The 22,512-nt window shown below is 36.4% G+C and overlaps 1 protein-coding gene across 2 annotated transcripts in view; it reads left to right on the plus strand.

Annotated features, from left to right (window-relative positions):
• The window catches only part of LOC149561564 (3'-5'-exoribonuclease family protein), a 169,039-nt gene that overhangs the window by 56,091 nt on the left and 90,436 nt on the right, over positions 1-22,512 (plus strand). For both annotated transcript variants that reach the window (XM_089825190.1, XM_089825189.1), the window contains exon 4: positions 3,646-3,738. In XM_089825190.1, the coding sequence (XP_089681316.1) occupies positions 3,646-3,738 (93 nt within the window). The remainder of the gene's footprint in view (positions 1-3,645; positions 3,739-22,512) is intronic.

Raw genomic sequence — 22,512 nt, forward strand, 5'->3', positions numbered from 1 at the left:
TGTGAAGCCTCGGGGCATAATGATTGCTTTGGCAAAGAACGAAGGTTCCGGCAGGAAAAGTAAGAGCCCCCACGGGGATAATATTGCCCCGACGGAGAGAGGAAAAAAAGCTCCCACGGGTGTAATATTTTATAGAATCCTCGCCCAGTTAGCCGCCGGCGACAGAATGGGCCGGGAGTAGAAAAAGAAAGGCTGCGGGGAGAAAAGAAAGGCCGTGGGGAGAACAGAAAGGCTGCAGGGAGAACAGGAAGGCCGCGGGTGACACAGGAATCCGCGAGGTGAAAGCAGGAAGGCCGCGGGCGACGACAGGAAGACCGTGGGTGAGGACAAGGCCGTGGATAGGATGCGGGCGCTAGTCAGAGTTTCTCCTCCGCCAAAAACAAGGCCGTGGGTAAAAAAACCATTTCCGCCAGACTCCATTCCCTCCTCCAGCTAGACTTTCGTGGGAAACAGAGACATAAAGAAGAGTGCTTGTTCTGCCAGAAAGAGAAGAATTTCTATACAGAGGGATTTGTGGTGGATTGTAGAGGAAGCAGTTATAGATAAAAAAAAAAAAAAAAAAAAAACGGCGACAGAATCAAGTTGTTCAGAATGAGTGATAGATGATGCCAAAGGGAAGGGGACGCATCCGTGGTTGCCAGAAAGAGTGTAGAATCGACAGATAATGATAGAAATGGTGTGTTCCGTGCATTTCTGTGTGGGTTGCGCTGCCCCTCGACCCCGCCGGGGGCGTTGTCCCCTGGACCCCCAGTCGTGGCGGATATCAGTCGTGGGAGTCTGACCAGTTGAGAAGAGTTGAAGTTGCTGCAGGCATGGACTTTCTGTGTACCAGAGGCAGTGGGAGCAGGTGTTGGCTATAAGGCTGTCTTGGTGGATGCGTAGAGAGCTCGGGAGGAGCTGATCATCCAGTTGGAGGTAGTGCAGCAACACTTGGCTTAGGGTACCGAGGAATTGAAAACAGAGAAAGCAGCACAGGTGGCTATCAAGGTCAGCTTGAGGAGACAGTATTGTGTTGGCAGAGGCTACAGATGTAACGGGATGAATGTGGAAGTGATGTGACAAAAGCAGATTTCTCTTATTGTAGTCACTCTATTAATGTATTTTGTTTGTTAATTTGTCTCAGATATTTGGGATGGTGTTAGCCGACTGGATGGTTCCGGCGGTATTTTGTATTCTGTAGCCGACGGTCCGGCAGTGTTTCTGTAGCCGACGGTCCGGCGGTGTTTCTGTAGCCGATGGTCCGGCGGTGTTTCTGTAGCCGACGGTCCGGCGGTAAATAGTTTGTAATGGATAGAATAATTGTGGCCGACGGACTCCTTCGGGAAGGTTCGGCAGTAGTATTTATATCCCGTCTGGGATCATTGTAAAGCATCATTCATCTACTATTGCGAATACTAATATAAATTCTGCTGTTCATGTTCATTGGCTGTATGCGTTCATTTTCTTTACTTGTACGGTAAACAGCCTCACTGTTCTCTCTTATTGTCCTTTCCTTCTATATCATAGGTTTGATTATTGTCACTATATCGATAAATGTATAGGTTCCAAATATATTTCCTAATTTATGTCTGATTACAGTAGTGAATGATACGGTCTTCCTGTATATCATGAATATCCATATTTAATACAAAATCCTCTGTTTATGAATTTCTATATATCTTCCAGATATATGTGTGTGTGCACACTCCATTTGATTTGTGTGCAGACATATATTAATATTTATACATTTTATTCATATTTATGTTAGATCAAGTGAAATAATCTACACACAAGATATAATTAATGTACAGCCCTTGTATATATACAAACAGCCATACAAATATCAAGTGACTGTGTTCAGAAATAAATGAATAATCCTTATTTTTGTCCCTCTATTTCCTTTACTGTATTATCTTCAGATCTCCCCGACTTCTATTTTTTATATCTTTTACCTTATAGAATCCTGCTGACTGTGTATATGGAGAGCCAAATTACTGACTAGATGCTCATGTCTGAAACTCCCTAATTGTTGATTACCTGTTATAAAGTCTGCTGTTCCTACTATTTGTCTCATTTGAATGTGAGATGCCCTCCTTATGAATTCAGTCATGACTAATCTTCAATTCTTATATTTACCATCTTTTATTTCTCTACCTTCGTCCTATACTGCTGACTGTTTCCTAAAGAAAACTGTTGATTGGTTGATCAAATTGCTGACTGTATGTGCAGAATGCTGACAGAGGTTTATTAGATATTAGAATCTAATTCGAAATGTAACCCTTCGGAATGAGAATCTATTTCCATTTATATCTACTTGACGTCTCTTTAGAGAGACATGTCTTCTGATCCTAGCTTTGGGCTAATTCAAGTTTAAATAATATATTAGTTGTTAAATATTATTTTATTTGGTTAAAATATTAAATATTGCAAAATTAATATTATAATACTTTAGAGGGAGTTAGATATACATATTAGTTATTTTTTTTTTATAGTAAATATATTATATTTTGTTAAAATATTATGTTATATTATTTAATTATATACCTTCACATTTAAATATTATTATTTATTTACTTACATATATTATGATTATATTATTTGTTGGATATCATTTTTTTTTTTTGATTAAGAAAACAGGTTTGAAGGGACCCTGAAAATATAAACTAAAAGATTAAACCTTTAAGCTCATAGAAACTAGCAGAAACAAAAACAGACGGGCAGCCACCGAACAAAGGCCAGCCATGAAAAGATATCATTTATTATTTTTTTACCTTTTTAATATTTATTATTAGATCTTTTTACGGTTAGGCTTTAATTGTTTTTCTTTATTTGTCACTTTTGTCTTTCACAACATTGGTGTGAAATAGGTGGGGATATTGCAAATAGGGTCTCAACTAAGGGACATGACACAAAATCTTCTCCTGTAGGCCTAGTATTATATTTACACATAACATTAAGAAATAATAAATTAATAAACCAATGTAAATATTGTTATTTTAAAGGATATGTGATGACTTTATTAGAGTGAAGGAAAATTTGACTACCTTATGAGAAGGTTCATCTTGCTTGGGGAGCCATGTCATTTTCAAAGTGTCCTCAATGTTGATTGTGATTATTGGAAAGGAATAGATATTTGGGGGTCCCTACATTGGGAAACATTCTTTAAATGCCCCAGAAATATCTCCTCTGCATTAAAAATGTTCCCTGATTTATTCCAAGAGCCCAGCTGCATGCTGTTGTACATAAAGTCAAAAAGAACACACCCTTTGTACAATTTTGTTTACAGGCTTGGCTAGTCAACACCATCAATTATAGAAACTTCATTTTTAAATTTTATTTGAGGAGTTCTAAGGATCTAAGCCCACAGGCTCACCCAATACAAATTGACAATTTTCTCTTCAGCTGCACCTTGATGGAGTAAACCTTTCATGTTACTGTTCATTTTGTTAAAATCTGACTAGTTTGAAAGTTGTGCATGTGGACAGATAAACATTGTTCTTAAAGCTTTTGTAGGGGAATTAGTTAATCATTCAATATTCATTTGATTCTATGTTCACATTTATTGAATTATTTTATTGTATTTGACACTGCTAACCTATGGAGTATTTAATATTTGTTTTTGTAACATCTTGCCATTACCTTTTTAACAAATTTGGTGTATTTTAGGCTGATCTTGGAAAACCAAGTCCATATAGACCTGATCAAGGGAAAGTTGAAATAAGCATTGAGTGCAGTTCTATAGCAGCTCCAGAGTTTGAGGTTGGTTTGTCTTAACTTTTTATCCGAAAAGGATTTTATCTTACTTAACATTGTTTCCTTCAAAAAAATAGTGATAAATTTAGCAAGTTTATGTCAACTGGAAATATTGGTCTCTTCTTAACCTACTAGATATTAAATTGCCGTTGTTCCTTCTCTTTGCATTTACAAATTGTAGGGAATTTTTCAGTACCACAATATGAATGGTTAATTTTCCTTATCCTTAATTCTTCCTACCTTTGTCTTCCCTAACTGTGAAGTTATTCAATTTTACATAAGGCTCGCTAAATTTAAAGCTGCTGTGATTTAATATATTCTTTGCCTATGTAATTTTTAAGAGGTTGTGTCTCTAATAAAAATTTGGGGCATAGAATAAAAGAAAGATGAACCAAAAGAATTAAAAGTTGAAGCATGGGTCTCATTAAGCTATAATATATAAAGCTTAAAAAAGCATATTTCACTGACATGAGTAAAAGTAAAAAATTAAATGATATCGTTTTTTTGGGAAAAAGGGGGGTAAAATTTTATTCAGAACATATCAGTATGTATAAAAAAGAAGGCCTAAGGGTAGAGAAAGAGCACCCAACATCGAACAAGAAAAAGTTCCAAAATGAATCCCACTGGGAAAGCATCTGCCCAATTTTGTCCTCCCTAATCAGTTTTTCCATGGTCTCTGTATACTTTGGGCCTAAGAGATCCCAATCAACCACATCCTACCTATCCATTTTCTCTAAAGCCCATTTTGCTATACAATCAGCCACTCTATTTCATTCACAAGGAATATGATAAAATGAAATATGATCCAATGAAGAACACAAATTAAGATTTCTTTTACCACCTAGGCTAAATGTCAATTAGCTTCATCCACATATTGTACATTCAGCATGTCAGTCACAATTTGAGAATCAGATTCACAAGCAGTCTTCTTCCGACCAAGAGAAAATCTTCTTTCAATAGCATGAGGAACAACTACGGCCTTCGTAAGGTTATTGGCACGATGCCCCTTAGAAGTAGAGAAGAACACAACACCTTCATCACTATCTCTGCCATTACGACCAATTCCTGTATGTCCAGGATCCCCCCTGTAAGAATTTGAAACTTTAAGAAACAAAATGAGAAATTGTATTAACAATGAATAGAGTTTTACAAACGCTAATAATAGCATTAGTCAAAAAACAAGTTGTCTAAATAAAGACAACTTCTAAAAATAGACCAAAGTAAAAAAAAACTTAAATAATCGTAAATGACCATTAATTAAGGTTGTAGAAGAGCGAGCTAAATATAGCAAGAACCTAGGATACTAAAAATAATCTGATACTTGCCTTAATGGTGATTCTGTGAGCTACCCTGCAAAATACAATGCATGTCTTGGTGTTAAAAATCCTTCAAAACATTTTTCTATTTTTGAGATCCTCCCTGAATTTGTAGAATGTCAATGACCAAGAGTAGCCAAAAAATAGAGAAGGTTGTTCCTTTCTTTAGTATGGTTAGCAATAAGTGACAAGAGACTACATTTGGGATGTCACTAAGATGTGTCTATCACAAATCCTCCCATAATTTGTAAAAACTCTAACCAAAAAACATCCAACCTGATGTTGGATAATTGAACCTTCCATGTAGACAAAGACAAGTATTGAGAATAACTACTAAACCTTCCAAACTATTGCAGATGAGTTGGATGCCCCTAAATCAATTGCAAGATACCATGATTTGTAGTTTACAAAGCATCATTGTTTTAGAAAAACCAGCAAAAGTTCTAAATCAGGAACATCTTGATGTTTGGTAGCTTTAGTAGGATAAACCTCTTTAAGATTAATTAATATAATAATAATGTTTCATATATATATATATATAATTATAATTAAGACTATTATTATATTAATTATATTAATGAACAGACATGTCTCATCATGGGACATGTCTCCTCTTGGTTTAATCCTCATATAAATATAAGAGGATGCTGCATTTGGAACACCCATACCAAAACATTATGGCAGTGCTTAGTACATTTGAAGTGGTCTGAGAAAATCAACATGGTATCAGAGCCAACTACAAACTTAACAAAGTAAAGTACAAAGGATTATTGAAGGAAGAACAATAATAACTTGCAGACAAGTATAATCTATTTTTGATAACATCAAAGGAGATCGCAGTTATATAGAAGAGATCTCAGATTAAAAAACCAACAGATCATTGCCAGGTTGTCCCTCTTTGAATAGTATGCCCATTCAATTCACCAAATTCATATAAGGGGATCAATCCATGTCATATAGCATCAATAAGCGGTCAATTGCTTAGCAATTTTCCTTATATTTTGGGGCTGAAGAAATATTGAATTCCCTTTTCTAACAAGCAGCGAGCTATTCCCTAGTTGGCAGTGAATATGCTCCAATAGGCAGCAATTTATCTTCATTAGTATGCTGGGGTAAATTAATAAGCAGCGACCATCAATTTTTGATGGATTACTATATGGTCTTCAAAGATGACAATTCTGGGCAGATCTTTCTTCGAGATTTTGAATGGAGGAGGATTGAAGATACCATAATGCAACACAATAGTGATAATTATAAGAGAACACCAAGATAGACACCATGTCGGTCCCTTCTTGCAATTCAAGGCCGAATACATGGGTGATTCGACCCACCATATTGCAGAACCAAATATCTTAATCCAGGCAAGAAACTGCCCACTTAGACAGGCTGCAAATGTAAGGAAAATAAAGAGGATCTTGATCAAAACATTAAACCAGAGTTTGGAAGTACGTAAACACAACGAGAGGTGATAAGGAATAGAAATTACAGTAGACAAATAAGGCAAGGATGCTAAAGAAAACATTTCCATTTATTACCAACACAACAGAATAGAAATACAGACAATGTTGAGAGTCGAGACAACAAAATCGCAGGAGAAATACAAAATACATTCAACTATCGACCCATCGATGAATAGATGACGTCGAATGGAAACTGCAAGAGTTGAATCACACTTAATGCACGTAGAAGGGCAATGTGATAACCATGTATCCACTGTGACTTTCAACACGACCCTCCCTTGACATAATCTAATACATCGAAAGGAAATATGAGTTATGTTTGTAGACAACTAGATAGGAGATTTAATTTAAAGCCACAATGGATTCATATGTTGTGTACAAAGTAGTGGAGCCACCACATCAGTAATAAAGGTGGGATAAGATAATGATAAAATTTGCCAACGGTTGGACCAGACAATGAGAAGGATGTTGATTTAAATATAAGAAGGTAAATCAAGTTATAAGGAAATAGAAGCATTGGGTCCCAACCCAATTAAGACCTTGTTAATTACTAGTACATGGTGTATATAGAACGTGGACGAGGGTCTTGGGGAAGTAGAGGCATGAGGAATAGACTTGATAAAGGTAAGTGATAAAGTAAGATTTATTGATGATGCTCATTTAATGTTCTTCCATATATTTAAATAAAGTATTTGGTGGTAATAATTTTATTTACATAGATGAATGCACATGTGTAGAACATTGTGAATTTCTAAAAAATAGATAAGTTATATAAATGATGTTTATTTAAGAAATGATTGATATTATGAGATCAATATAATATCTTATAAGAAGGGTAAAATAAATTCGATGTTATATGTATAATAACCACATTAGTGATGACAAGGATAATCAGGGATCTTGATGTCCATATAAGTATTTATTTTCTTGAGTATTACAAGTATCTACTCATGTAGTCTTTTCTTATTTCAATACGTACTATAAGAGCTATGTGCGTTGATCTTTTCCTTCAAGAATGTTATTACAGGAAAAGAGGGAGATTGAGATTCAAAGGGAGGTTGACATTTCAAGCAACCTTGAAAGAGAGGGAGTAGATAGAGGATATGATTCAGTCCACCTTTGGTGATCTCGATCATATTGATTAAGAGGTAGTAAACCATGTTGAGATGGATTTTTTAGTGATCAATAAATTGTAGCGGACAAGAGGACTCCGATTCATGAATATACCTCATGACTATATGGTTTTTAATGGGCCTATCCCTTGTGTACATCATGAGGAAGTGACGACTTCCAAATATGTTAATTGTATTTGCAGAAGTTATTGTAAGGTGACGATCTTATAATAACTTTTATTATGGGATCAAACAAATTGAGTATATGGTGAATGTCTTGCATCTCAACATTTTGGAAGACCATTACTCAAATAGTATTTGGTGAATATCATTGATATTCTGGGAGGTCAATACTCTTGATATAAGATGTGATTAATGTGATATCAAACTTTATTTTGAGTACTTGGTGAATATCAATGACATTATGGGAGGCCAATACTCTTGATATTAGATTTGATATCAAACCTCTTTTGAGTACTTGGTGAATATCATTGATATTTTGGGAGACCAATACTCATGATATTAGATGTGATATCAAACCTTACTTGAGTAATTGGTGAATATCGAATGTCAATATTCTAGAAGATCAATACTCGTGATATCAAAAAAAGGTTGAATATCTTTTGATCAAAGATATTCTTATATTACATTGAGGTAATATATGGTTGTGTGTTTATCCTCCCTAGCTAAGAGGGAGTGTTGATGTTTGGTAGCTTTAGTAGGATAAACCTTTAAGATTAATTAATATAATAATAATGATTCATATATATATATAATTATAATTAAGATTATTATTATATTAATTATATTAATGAACAAACATGTCCTATGAAGGGACATGTCTCATGAAGGGACATGTCTTCGCTTGGTTTATTCCTCATAAATATAAGAGGATGTTGCATTTGGAACACACATACCAAAACATTATAGTAGTGCTTAGTACATTTGCAATGGTCTGAGAAAGTCAACAGAACATCTGAAAAAATCCCATGCAAACTTCGCTAATTACAAATTCTAGAAACAATTTTTGAGGAGAAAATTCAACCAAATCCAAGCACACTTTTTTGAGGTAAAATGTTGATCAAAACCAAACATATTTTGAGGTGAAAAATTGATCAAAACCAAATGTGGAATCCAAGACACGGGTTGGAGAATATGAGACATAGCTTTTGAGGAAAAATTATTAATACCCCTTTAGAATAGTAGGTCCCCTTATAAATAGTAGGCATTCACATATTGGGATTGCTCGGGTGAAACTGTCCCATCACTGCTTGAACTTGCTGCCCTATGGGCGAAGGGGCGGGGCCCATAGTGGGCTTAGTAGGGCTCCCATAAGGGAGCCATACCCAAATTGCCTCCAGCTTTGATACCATGAAACTTTAAAAAATGGAATGAGAAATTCTATTAACAATGCACAAATAGATAGAGTTTTGTAGACGTTAATAAATACATTAACTAAAAATCAAGTTGTCTAAAGATAGACCAAACTAAATAAACTCAAAATAAGCCTAAATAACCATTAGCAAAGGCTTTAGAAGATTGAATTAAATATAGCAAGTACCTAGGATACTAAAAATAATCTAATAGAACCATTAGTGTTAACTTTTAAAACTCCTTCACTACGAGGGAGGTTGTCTCCCTTCTTTATGAATTTTCTGTTTGGCCTATCTCATTCTCCTTCTGATAGAGGGAGCCTCTCCATTATGAACTAGATTTAAATTTGTTATCTTAGCCAAATCACTATAGTCAATAAGCCCAAAAACATCACATTTTGCAGAAATAGTTTTTTGAAGCCTGCAAATAATCTTTCTCCACACCAGAGCATTCAAAAGTTCTGAATCTTGAAAGATCCTTATATTCATTTCCAATGATAAGTTTGAGATGTTTAGAGTGGTAGAGTGGCGTTGCTATTGCATCGAAAGACCGATCTGTTAGTGCTCGATACAACCACTCAACTTGTAGTGCACAGGAGCCAGTTAAGCCGTTGTCATGAATCCCAAGGGGAACTCTGAACATTTTACCAACAATATCCCCCTAAGTGTTACATCTCGAAGTTTGACCTAATTTGAAATATAGCCGATGAGGTTCACATGAAGTTAGTTGGTAGTTTAATCTGTTATAATATGGCGAAATGGTAAGATAGTTGGTCGTTATGATTTCAAGTGAAGATAATATGTTAGTGGATTGTTAATTACAAATTCATGGAATTAAGAAGATGGTTAACCATTGTGATTATTTATAATTAAATAATTTAATATGATAATATAATTTAACCATGGAGAATTCCTTGTAGGAAGCATGTCGAAGGGGTGGAAGCATTGTCAGAAAAGAATTAGGTAGGAGCATCACCATCACTGAGAAAATGGGTTGAGGACCTAGCAACTTGAAAATAAGATACATTTGTGGGACCCGCATGAGTTATTTAAATAAATAAATTGAGAAAATAATCGAGTTAAAATATAAAACATACCTCTAAGGATTTAATATGATCTTTCACCTTATTAATATAGTAGATATATCTATATACGTACATATAGATATAAAAACGAGATGGCACCATTATAATTTAATAATTAAAATAAGTGATGTCTCCCTATTTATATATTTACTTGTACATGAGATTATAATAATATTCAAAATATAATAACATTCGAATTTATAATAATATTCGAATTATAATCTTGCAACTCTATTTCTTTCCTTTTAATCGATTTAATACTTGGTATTCGAATTTCAATCATTTGGAATTTGAATCGACTTTAATCTTTGTAACCGGTGGGAGCCAAGGAGTCATGTTGCTCTCCATTTGATAATGCCGTGAGAGGAGTCATGCAATATACTCTTTTCTCCCGACTTCCTTCTGTTTTGGCGTTTCAAAAACCTCAAAGTTCTAGACCCCAACTTCTCCTCATCTTAATTACCGCCAGTACCTGCAACATCGTCCATGCAAGCCTTGTTTAAGTAGTTCAAGTTCTGTTCCTTGCCGTGCAAGTATTCCGACTTCCTTAATCAAATCTGGCCTCCCATTAGTTCCGTATTCTTACACATAGTTTTCCGGCTTGATTCTCTTTTTGAATCTCTGCAATCTGTGGCAGCATCACTCTTATGGAATATTCTTCTGAGGATTGTTATAAATATTGTGAGTAAGCTTGAAGGAAAGGGAAGAAGTGCAGATACTAATATTGTGTAGCAAGTTCCATACCCCGACTTTTACATATTTGAAGCACCGACCTCCATATGATTCAAGCACCCATCTTCCCATGGTACCAACCACAAATAGAGAGCAACATCTATACTGAGAATCAGCGATACAGGCAGGTTGATGAGCTTTCAACAAACGTCAATTGTCTTTCAGAATATATCAGGTAATGTGATTAACCCAAACCATGCATTGCAATATAACATCTACCAATTTGCTACAGAACTTCTGAAATTTATAGTAGTATGCTATGAAACTTATCATGATAATATCTTATTTTGATATCTGGTTGATATTACAAAATAAATTCGCTTTAAAATAGATTAGATCATGGGAAGTGATAACCAAATAACCATAGTATGGAATCCATGAAGCCTTACGCCACTGGATATTAGAATTTAACAATCAATTCTAAAACCTTTAAAGAACTTAATTAGGTAATCACAGCTTGTGAAATGCTGAATTGTATGTAATCTTCCTGAATGACATTGGTATCATTAGCAAGTTTTATGCTGTCACAAACCATGAGAAGATATTAAGAGAAAGAATGCTCATTCAAATACACCCGAAAATCGCCAGCAATGAAGCCATAAATGGTGAAGAGGTGAAAAAGGGCAGTGTGCTCATAGCTTTTAATACATCTAGGATTCACCGACTGGTAGCCATGGAATGATGAGATGAGAGAAAGGAAACTGAATAACTTGAAATAGAAATAGATATGACATAACAAAGTTTATTATTTTAGTTTGAATTAATTAATAGTTCATGCAAGATCCTGTTAATTGTACCCTCTGGCTGTCAAGTTTTATGGTGTGTTCAAAATACCAGGATGCCTAGTGGATAGCAAGATGATCCTTGTCTATTCCGGGTAGGGAGGGCCTTCATCGATAGAGATCGTGTGGGGATAAGATTTGGTTCCGGTTTGGGTGGTTAAGTCCCTTACAATGTTTCACCTCTCCATAAGTTGCTAGACGTGCATCGGACAAGATAAGCTATACATTCAATTGTTTATCGGAAACAGGTATTATCACTTTTATATATGAGAAGGTGAGATTAATTGAGTTATTTCATTATTATAGTTATTTTACACTTAGATGCGAAGGATAGATTTATCTGATAAATTTATATATCAAACTTCTATTTATATGAGCATATCTCCTAATCTTGAGTTCCTTCAACAGTTAAGTAATCAGATGGAAAGGAAATCAAAAGCCCTAATTGATTCAGTGGTAACTAGAACCCTAAATGATACAACGGTATTGGAAGCCCTAATTGATTCAGCGGTAACTGGAACCCTAAATGATACAGCAGTATCGGAAGCCCTAATTGAATCAGTGGTATCGGAAGCCCTAAGTGATACCGAGATAACTAAAAGCCCTAAATGAACCAATGGTAATCGATGCCCTAATTAATATAGTGGTATGTGATGCTCTAATTTTAAATATAGTGCTATTTAATCGTAATCATCATTTGATTTTGAGATATTGGTTTTTAGATAGTAGTTGTCATGTGATATTGTTATAGTGGTATTTGTGGACTAACCCGGGTGGTTACAAAAGCATCCCTAGTTTTGATTTCAATCTTAAATTTCATGGTATGTGGTTTTCAATTTTTGTAGAAATTTCATTTGATGGTGTTTCAAGTTTTTAGTTAAGAAATTTTGTCTAATTGATTTTAACTGTCAATCCCTTTCACATGAACGAAACTGATTTAACTGACTTCCTATGAAGATGAAGTGATAATTGTATTTATTTGAGTATGTTAGTTGTTAATTAAGACCTGGGAAATCAGGATGTTACACTAAGCATTACCTAAGGGTCTGAGGATTCGGACTTGTGACGAAACTCTGATGCCACTTGTTCGAGTGGGGTTGTCGTTGCACCAAAAGAGCGATATTTTAGTGCTTGATACAACCACTCAACTTGTAGTGCACAGGAGGTGGTTAAACTGTTATCACGAATCCGAAGGGGAGCGCTGAACATTTTGCCAATAGAGAGTTGGACCAAGAACCCAACAAACCTATACAAAAGAGGTCTTGGTAGGAGGATAACCAAGACCTCCCCACCATCGGTGCCAAATCTCCTTAGATTATAAACATTGGAAGAAGAGATGAGAGACACATTCTTCACTATTTTTACACAAGACTCATCGATAAGGTCTTTGAAATCCCCTCTTTTGCAAATTCTCCCAAGTGAGGCACAACCAATTAGAGAATCTGTTCCAAATCTGCTTCCACCAAGGCACATTGTCCCTACAATGCAATTGACCATCCGGTACCAAGTAACTTGAAGCAACGAAGAATTTACCCTTTGGATGTGGAACCCAGGCCAAAACATCCCTTTCCTTAAGAGTATTATAGAGTCTACTAGCTAAAATCTTATTAAGCTCTTGATGGTTGTCTTTAGCGCCACACAATGACCACTCTTGTGGATTTTTCCAACTCACCTTCAAATGTCCCTTGAGGACAACAATCTTAAAATTTGCTCCCTTGTCCACCCAATTTCGATAAAGATGTTACAATGGGATTGTAGGTTAGGAAAAAAAGAAATAATTAGGGAATAACCATCCCAAGGATCATGCCAAAAATGAGTATCAGATCCCATATTACAAATCCGAAACAAACCCTCCTGGATGAGTTTTGTCCCTTTTTTGAGTGTCCCACATCATGAATTCCCTCCCCAACAAATTTCACCAAGACACATCCACACTGTTAACTCCCTTGAGGTATATACGAGTAATGAATTTTGTCTAGACTTGATCTTAACAAGTACACCATCTCCAATATAACTTGTGTTACATCCCAAATTTTGCTACATTAAATAATCTTGTAGCCGTTGGAAAAATTCATGTGAAGTTAGTTGTATGGTATATTTGTTGAGAATTTTGGTTCATGTAAAATTGATCTATCATTAAAAGTTGTTGAGATATTTTGATTCTTGTGAAATGGAAATTCGGTTATTAGTTAATGCTTCACGTGACATGTTAGTTAGCCGTTATAATGAAATTGGAAAATGAATATTTTAGAAATTGAAAATGATTATGTGATATTTTACTATTATTTCAAATTATTGGAAATATGTTGTTTCCCAGAATTGTTTCCATTTTGTAGGAGGATGATGTCGAGGGGAAGTGTTGCCAAAATGAGAGTTCGGAAGGGGACACCCATATCCACCGTCAGGCCATTAGGCCATCAGGCATGAACCTAACTACCCTGTACCAAGGAATAAAGGACTAGACAAGCAAGAAAGTACAAGGATAACCATGAGCTATCTAGTTAAACTAAAACACTTTAAAACTCAAATAAGAATTATTACCTTCATTTTGTGGATGATGTAGTTTACCTTGTAATGCTATCATGTCTTAGTATAGTAATATTGTGACCATACTTGTACTTGTGTGGGTATAAAATGTGTACGTATGTGTACACGTGTGTATATATATATACGAATTTTATTTATTTTGGCATATACATATACATATACATATACATATACATATACATATACATATACACACACACACACACACACACACACACACACACATATATATCAAGCTACTCAGGCAAGCATGAATATATAAGAACGACATTAATATACTAAGACATGGGTTTGGGGATGTTGCCACCATTTTTTTTTAATAATTTCAATCTTGACCTTGGTCATTATGTATTTATTTAATTGTTGGGCGGCCACCTATATTGTGATGACCCTTTTAGGCATCGAGCTTTATGTTAATCATTATGAAATTGATTGTGCGAATATCTCTTGCCACCTCAATCTTTATTCATAATTGAACATGCGTGGGTGACTTCTTGTTTTTCTTGGCTTGCCTCTTGGCAAATGTTCTTATATATTACCTCCATTTCCTCTCATGGGCCTGTAGCATGTGTTATTGCTTACCACAGAGCTCTCTTTGTTCATGCTAAGTGCTACTCAGTCTTGTAGCCAGTCTGGCTATATTGTGTTAAAAGTTTGTTAAACTTGCCAAGCCCATGAGTGAAACCAGTGTGTTGTGCTCGAGCAAATCTATTTGTAGTTAACAATAGTGGTGGCATCTTCCTACACCAAATTCAGCTATATTCAACATACTGTATCTGCCGAACTAGGTCATGTCTTGCATTTATACGTAATCCGGTCATATTTATTTCATGAAATCTGAATTGCCGTTTTGTTCTACAACCGGCCTTGGTTGTATTATTGAAAGTCATGATCGAATGGGTTGATAGATGTATCTTCCTTCCATTTGTATTTTCATCAGAGATGTATATATGTGAATGCAAAAGGACTGTGCATGTGATATGCTTGAAATTCAATTGCACTTATGTTTCCTCTATTATGAGCTCTGAACCATACACTAATACGTTATGTATATCCTTGAGATGGGTAAGCCGCTTTAAATATGTAGAGAACAATATTCAGATTTAAGACTTAACCTTCTTAGGATGCCATAAGCTAGAATTGGCAAGACGATGGCAAATGTATAAGCACATTATTTCTTTAAAAAAAAAACAATTATCATGTAATGAACCTCCCAAATAATCATCCATGAGGACCTTCTTGGTCGAGATGAAGGGAGAGAGAGTGGGAAGAATCCTGCAATGAAAGAAATCATGTAATTAGTAAAAACATTTAAATACAATAAAAAGATAGATCATGGAAATCCTTGTAATAAATCTTGTTGTTAAGTTGAGCGCTGGGTGATCGAGCATATAAGTTGCTCATCGAAAATCCTTGGCCAAGGTAGTTAAGTCCATGTTTTCCACTATGATCACCAGAGGTCAAGGTGTTAGCAGTTGTAAAATAGGCTGATTGGGAAGTGTTCATAGTCTCAATAGCTAACTAGTCGACACTCTAACACCAGGATGCTTAGTTGCTGGATAAGGGTGTCCCAAGCCAACTCCTAAGTTAGGGAGGGCCTTTCTTGATGGAGATTGTGTGGGGATACTAAGGGTCTACGGTTGGGAAGTTAAGCCCATGGCAATGCTTCTCCTCTCCTCTAGATGCCAAGGCTTGTACAACTTAGTGTCATCAACTGCTTTTACGCTAGTAATCTTTACATGTTTCTCTTCACATTTCATTTGATAAGCATGTTGTTTTGATTATAATATTTCAGATTGTAAAATGCAAGTGAAAGTGGTAGTTAATAATTGACTGTCATGTGAATGTAGTAGTTAGATGGTTGTTACTTTCTAAATATATGGATTACTTTCTAAATATATGGAAAAGTAGATTTTAATCATTCGTATTTTCATTTCATGTGAAAGAGTTGAGTAATTGATTTAATTGTATCTCTTTTCATTCGGTTAAGTTTGTGATGTTATCTCATTTATTTAAAGATTAATTAGTTCCAAAATTTTAGCATGTTACAATTTGGTAGATAAAAATTCACCAATCAAACTTGTTGGCCGAAGACTAAACCCCCCTTTTTGTTTTGGCTCGCACACGAAATCTTGTTGATGTGAGCTTTGTTCCACTACAACATGCGGGATCAAACACTTGTTTTGGAGTGAAACACGAAATATCCAATCCTCTCTTGATATAAAACAACCTCTTATGCTAAGCTTGCAAAGTAAGATCACAAGGTGACTTTATGGTACCTTTAGTGTGGATACTCACCTTACAGTATGCAATGAATATTATTTCTCAATTTTAAACACTCGCCTTCTTAACTAGACTATATTTAATTACTGCCTTTACTCCTATGATTGAATGCAAGGACTTGGACTCTACTAGATGGAGCTTAATCAACAACTCAAGTCCCCTAGTGCAAGCTTCTAAAATGTACTTAGATGGTTTTCATATTGACATTTCCTTGTTAATTCCATCAAATGGATGCAAATTAAAGACTCAATACAAATTGAAGTTAAGCATCAATATTCATCGGTTTACCACACAAGGCGCTCTTAAAATCCATAAGAATGCTAGTGGTCCGGATTTTTTTGAGTCATACAAGTAAACATCTACAACTGCTTTCACTCGACTAAACTGAATCACTTAAAGAAAAAATTACTCTACTTTATTTCAACAACTTGAAAATGAAAGCAACTTTGAAATGAAAATCTACTCTAAATGAGGATGAAGGTAACCATGCAATAACAAAAACTTGATCACAACTATCACAATGCAAAACACAACAATGATAAGTAGAGCAAAATCGGCATTATTCTTGCAACAACTCTCCAACAACTCCTTTTACAAATGAGAGGAGTAGTCCTTATATAGGGAGCTCAAATACAACAAAGGACCAAGATTAAACCAAGATCCATGGTCTAGATTGAATTGCACAAACCCTAATTAGAGTTGCCACCCAATCAATCAATGAGATTCGAGTATCCCAAAACAAAGCAATAGATAAAATCCATGGGAGTAGTAACCAATCAAAGGATGCCACAAGGGGCCAATCAGAATTAGACACCTAGACAACTAACCAATGAGAAAATAGATGCCACATGGGCTTACATCAAATTACCATCCAAAATGATATTTCATTTATCTCTTTCTTTCTTTGCCAGTTCAATGTATCTTGACACCATGTTGTTAAGCTCATTCATTGGAGTGCTTCGAATCTTCCAATCAACCAAATTAATCTCGGACCTAGCTTTGGCAGTTGTCTTCTCCCACTTGGTCACACTGTCTCTAACTGAATTCATGAGAACCTTGAGGGCTGAAAGGTCATCCAGAGACTCTCACTCGATGATGCATTCTCTTCCACGACAAAAGTTTCCAATCTATTCCTTACAACTTCCAATTTCATTTTTCTTTCGCTCTTCTCATTAAAGTTGAAGGCAAGCTTCGTGGCTCCCAAAATCTTCTCAATCACATCATGTAGAGAGAGATCGACTTGAGTGCTATCATCCTTCTTCCCCTTTAAAAGATCTTGCCTATTGACTAAAAAAAAATACCATGATTCTATATTACGTTTTACCCGTGCCTTGTTTACCTTCCCCCTTACCAATAATTGCTCAAGAACATTTATCATGGCATAAAGTTGAGGTATGGTTCTTTTCTTGATAGGTCGAAATTCATCGCAAAGGTCCACGAATGCACGAGATCTGGTCCTAAGTGACACAAGTGTCTGAAATTGTTCCATGAACCTAGGGATCAAAGCCAATACCTCTTGCATTGTTCTCTCTGTCTAGGCCCAAGTCTCCTTCAATAAAGTCATAACATTCTCCACACCCTCTATATCTCCTCTCTCGAGGGTCGGTGTTGTTGTGATGGTGTGATCTACCTACTGAAATGGCGTACATGCATTTCTATAGAATGCTAGTAACCCTTGACATTTTGCCTTGTACTTGTTCTTCTTTTGCAATTTCCCTTTCCAACCTTCTCTTCATGGCATTGAGACCCCCTTTAGCCTCATCATACTCTATATCTTTCGTGGTGGTTCCCAACTCGTGCTCCACTACATCATAATCCTGAATTTGAATGCCATCCTTTGTTTTGGTCACTTTAGGGATGACAATTTGGATTTTTTTATTCCTTGAATCATCCCAGATTACCTTAGCTAGTTTCCTTGTTGGGTGGCCCTCTTACTCTTCTTGATCTATAATATCTTCAATATTATTAACTAGTTCCACCTCCATAATATTTTGCTCACCCTGTAGTGTAGCCCATAACCAGTCAAGTGTAGTGCATTCTCCTAGCCCTGGATTAGGCTATGCTCTTCTTTGTCTTTGATTTGGAAGTGTTGCAACATCTTCATTATGATCCTCATCTATAGGTGGGCTATTTCTTGATAGAGAGGAATCTTCAATATCAACCATCTACTTTGGCCTCAAAAGCACTCAACAACAAATACCCTGAAGAACTCACTTGTACTGTCCTGTGATTCAAAGAGATCTCCTGGTGTACCACCTTACCCTTGGGTGATGCAATCATTACCTTCTTTGAAGTGGTACTTTCTTTGGATGGAGGGGCTGCTCGCACTCGCCTCTTACCTAGTGGCTCATCGGTTCTAATTTCCTTCTCCCTAGAATTTTGGTTGAGTGAAATCCTTGTGGTATTCTTCCTCTTCATGTTGGGCTCCCCTTGTTGGTCATTTAATGCTTGTGGCTTCTCAAATGATTCATCCTCTTCAATTTCTTTAACTTCATTCATCCTATCGTAAGTTAAAGACACTTGCCTCCTTGTCAATTCCAACATCTTTTGATCCAGCCATTCTTGAGTGCTAAGCGAAACTGGGATCATCGAGGCATCTAGGCTAACCTCTAGCTCACTTCCCTTATCAATCAGTGCCAATCCATGGTTTGCGGTGGTGTCAAAGTCTGCTTTGACCGCCTTGCCATCAACCGCTAACTGATCAAGGATTTTAATTCCTTTCCACTTGTACTTTTTTGATTTCATCTGTTGTTAGTCTTGAGGATGCCCTTTTCCTTACTTCAAAGCCATAATTTTCATTGGCCCAATAATCTTCCAAGTACGGGGCGTGGAAGTACCGATTCCCATATGCTCTCTTGATCATCCGAGTCAAAATTTTGCTGTGTATGATAGAATTCTAGCCTATAATTTCTCAATTCTGTATTTGCTGACTCTATTGCAACTAGGGAGGAACATGTTTCGCCACCAAGGCTGAATGGGAACTCTAATTCCCGATATGTGTTTATCCTTATGGATTTTGTCATAGGAGAGAAGTTGCCTTGCCACTCCCATGATAATTATCCGATTAGTTGGGTACCTTGGCAATTTCCTTAGGCACACCGTGCTTCTGCACATGTGAATGTATGTGAATTTGTCATTCTAAATGTACCACAACCCATATTCTTTGATAATCTTCTTTGCTTCTTTTGAAAGCCTCATCTCTGGAGCCCCTTGCAACCGTCTCATGATTTTCATGGCGAATACATCGTTGAAGACTTTGAATTCCTTAAGATTATGGAGATGTAGTTGTGGATAACATGCATGTACCAAATACTCCGCCTTTCGGACCACACTTTCCTGGCGACCTCAATCAGGAAATTTGAACAGTCGAGCTATCGTGTAGACTAGGTAGAATGTCATGTAGAATGTCTTGGTGTCCTTCACATTCTTAGCATCTTTCAATGTTCTTAACTGATGGTGAATGTTGACACTGATAATCTTTGCCCATGCGAATCTCACCTCTCCTGATAAAATCTTGTCTATGAAATGGTACATACAAGGCTTGAACATGCCCCTCTATGGCTCTCCCATCACCCAATTTAACATCACATTGAGATCTCCAACATCTTGCTTGAAATCTGATATAGTTAACTTGCCTAACTTCAATAGTTTGGAGTAGTGGCTCCATGGTTTAGACATCCATTCCTCATTCATCCTTTTCACTCAAGCATCCACTTGATTATGGAAATGCTTCTTGGCTTGCTCTTGAGTGATGTAGGCTTCTCCTCCTTGGGATGGTATGTTAAATACCATTGCGATTGTCCTTGTCGATAGCACAACTACGACCCTCCTTTCTTCCCTACACTTGAAGGTCTTTGTTTGAGCATTATAATTTTTTGCACACTCCAGTACTAATTCAGCACATTGCATTGTAGGAGGGAAAGTGATGGCATCAACTATTCCACTTTTCACTTTTTTTTTTTGCTATCCTTGAGTTGGTTTTCCTTGTCATCCGTTGTCCTCCTTGAACCACTTCTAGGGGGCCCAAATTGGTATCTCCAATCTTTTTGTATTTTGGAGTGAAAAGTGACCTTGATGCCATATCCTCGGTGTCGCTTCTTGCTTGAGCTTGCCTTGCTTTTCTTGTTTTTCTAGATTTGCCTCGAGACATGCTCCTACCTGCCATGACAAAATACAAGTCAGACTTGAGATACAAACTTCGATGGCATGCAAGAAAAATAAGGAAAGAAACTAGAAGTCTTAGAACATTGGAATGTTTTTCCATTTTGAACATTGTAGTGAACATATGGGATTTTGAATGTCCTAGTTTCTTCCTTTTAAATCAAATTTTATCTCCCTACAACCATCATATGTCTTGAAGTAATTCAGATTTTCCCTTTAAACATTGAATGACCATAACTCTCATATCTTCCCCTCTTAAGCTCTCTAAAATCTGAAAATGGTTACTCTCTAGGAGAAAATCACCACCTCTCAAACAGTTCACGCCACCCTCTCAAGTCTCCAAGTGCTGCTTGCTATAGGCAGAAGAAAATATTGCTGTTTCTTTGGAAATTCGCTGCTAATTTAGAGAAAATTCGCTGCAAAATCTGGGTTGAAATTGCTGCAAAATTAGGAGGATATTCGCTGCTATAGAGCAGAGATGAAATTGTTTTGGTTTGATGTTAAAATGCCTAGAATTCCCCCCTCTTATAGGCATCAAGAATAACCCCAAAAGGACTGACCTGGTTAGGGCGGACCTGGCCTAGAAATTACCCAATTCGCCAGTTAACATTCCCCCAAATCAGAGGGCTGACTTGATACCTTCGCCCAGATTTTGAATTTAAATGCAAAATTAAAAGTGCTGCAATTGGAGATATGGCCCACCTAACATCATTGTTTTTTGAATTTCCATCCTTGGGCTGTGAAAATAATTAATGACAGGCTGTCTTTAGCAATTATTTAGGATAAGAGTTGGCTGGTGGAAATCCTTAGCGTTAAGGATTTCTACCAAATATGGTGTAGCCCTCCTTCGTCTTAAAAAGTTAAAACCTTCCAAATTTCATCGTTGTCACTCAATTTCATCCTAAGTCAACATCCTTTATCTCTAACACTTATTCATTTTGGCACAAAGCGAAAAAGGGGGAAATTTTGGTTTGAGAGAATTAGTGTCACTGGTGGAAATCCTTAGCGTAAGGATTTCCACTAAGTATGATTTTCTCAAAACTTACCCTATTTCAACATCCTTGGTGATTTCTTGTTCTATCTTACTCATGATGTTGCCTTCTTACCATAAATCAGATTTTGTATGCTTATGGATTTCTACCAAGTTCACTTTTCCCACTTAGACTCCCAAGACTTGCCATTTTCCACCCTCATGCCAATTCTTTCACTAATTTTCGATTAGCTATGCTTTAACATGATCTCGATCAATTTTGAGTTGATGAGGAGAAGGTTGGGAATCCTAAACTTAAAGGATTTCCATTGGTGAAAATCCTTAGCGCTAAGGGTTTCTACTTAATAGGACTGCAACAATTATCCTTAAGAAAATTACCATTTTTTCCTTCTCTTCATTGTTTTAGCATTCCATTCATTAGTTTGCCATCGTAATAAGAATCTCTCACAACGCTTGCAGATCTCCTTGCCCCAAGGGAAATTTTGAAATTTTGGGGAGAAATGATAGCTGGCGGGAATCCTTAGCGCTAAGTATTTCCACTGGTGGAAATTTTAAACTTAAAGGATTTTCTACCAAATTCACTTTGATCACGACCCTTCTCCCATCTCCCAAGCATGTAAACCTTCTCATTCCGACTAAAATTCGATCCCTCCACTTGGACTTAGGTTATTGAAAATACCTCAAGAGGACATCAAAACCTTCACACAAACCTTGGACAAACATTAGTTCCCAGTGAGCCAAAGTTGCCCCAAACTTATCCTCAAACTTGGAGACTTGAACAAAGTTGCCAGCTTAGGCCGTCTAAGACAACGGTTATCACTTGCTAAAGAAAAAGAGCGGGGTCTCCATTTGCAATGGGGTGATGGTGTGAAAACTTCACAACAAATCTCATCTAACCAAGCTCCACTTTGAAGAAAGGAAATTGCCAGGCCAAATAA

Source organism: Cupressus sempervirens, chromosome 4, assembly GCF_028749045.1.
Source record: "Cupressus sempervirens isolate cs-2001-9-10 chromosome 4, ASM2874904v1, whole genome shotgun sequence".
NCBI classification, from domain to species: Eukaryota; Viridiplantae; Streptophyta; class Pinopsida; order Cupressales; family Cupressaceae; genus Cupressus; species Cupressus sempervirens.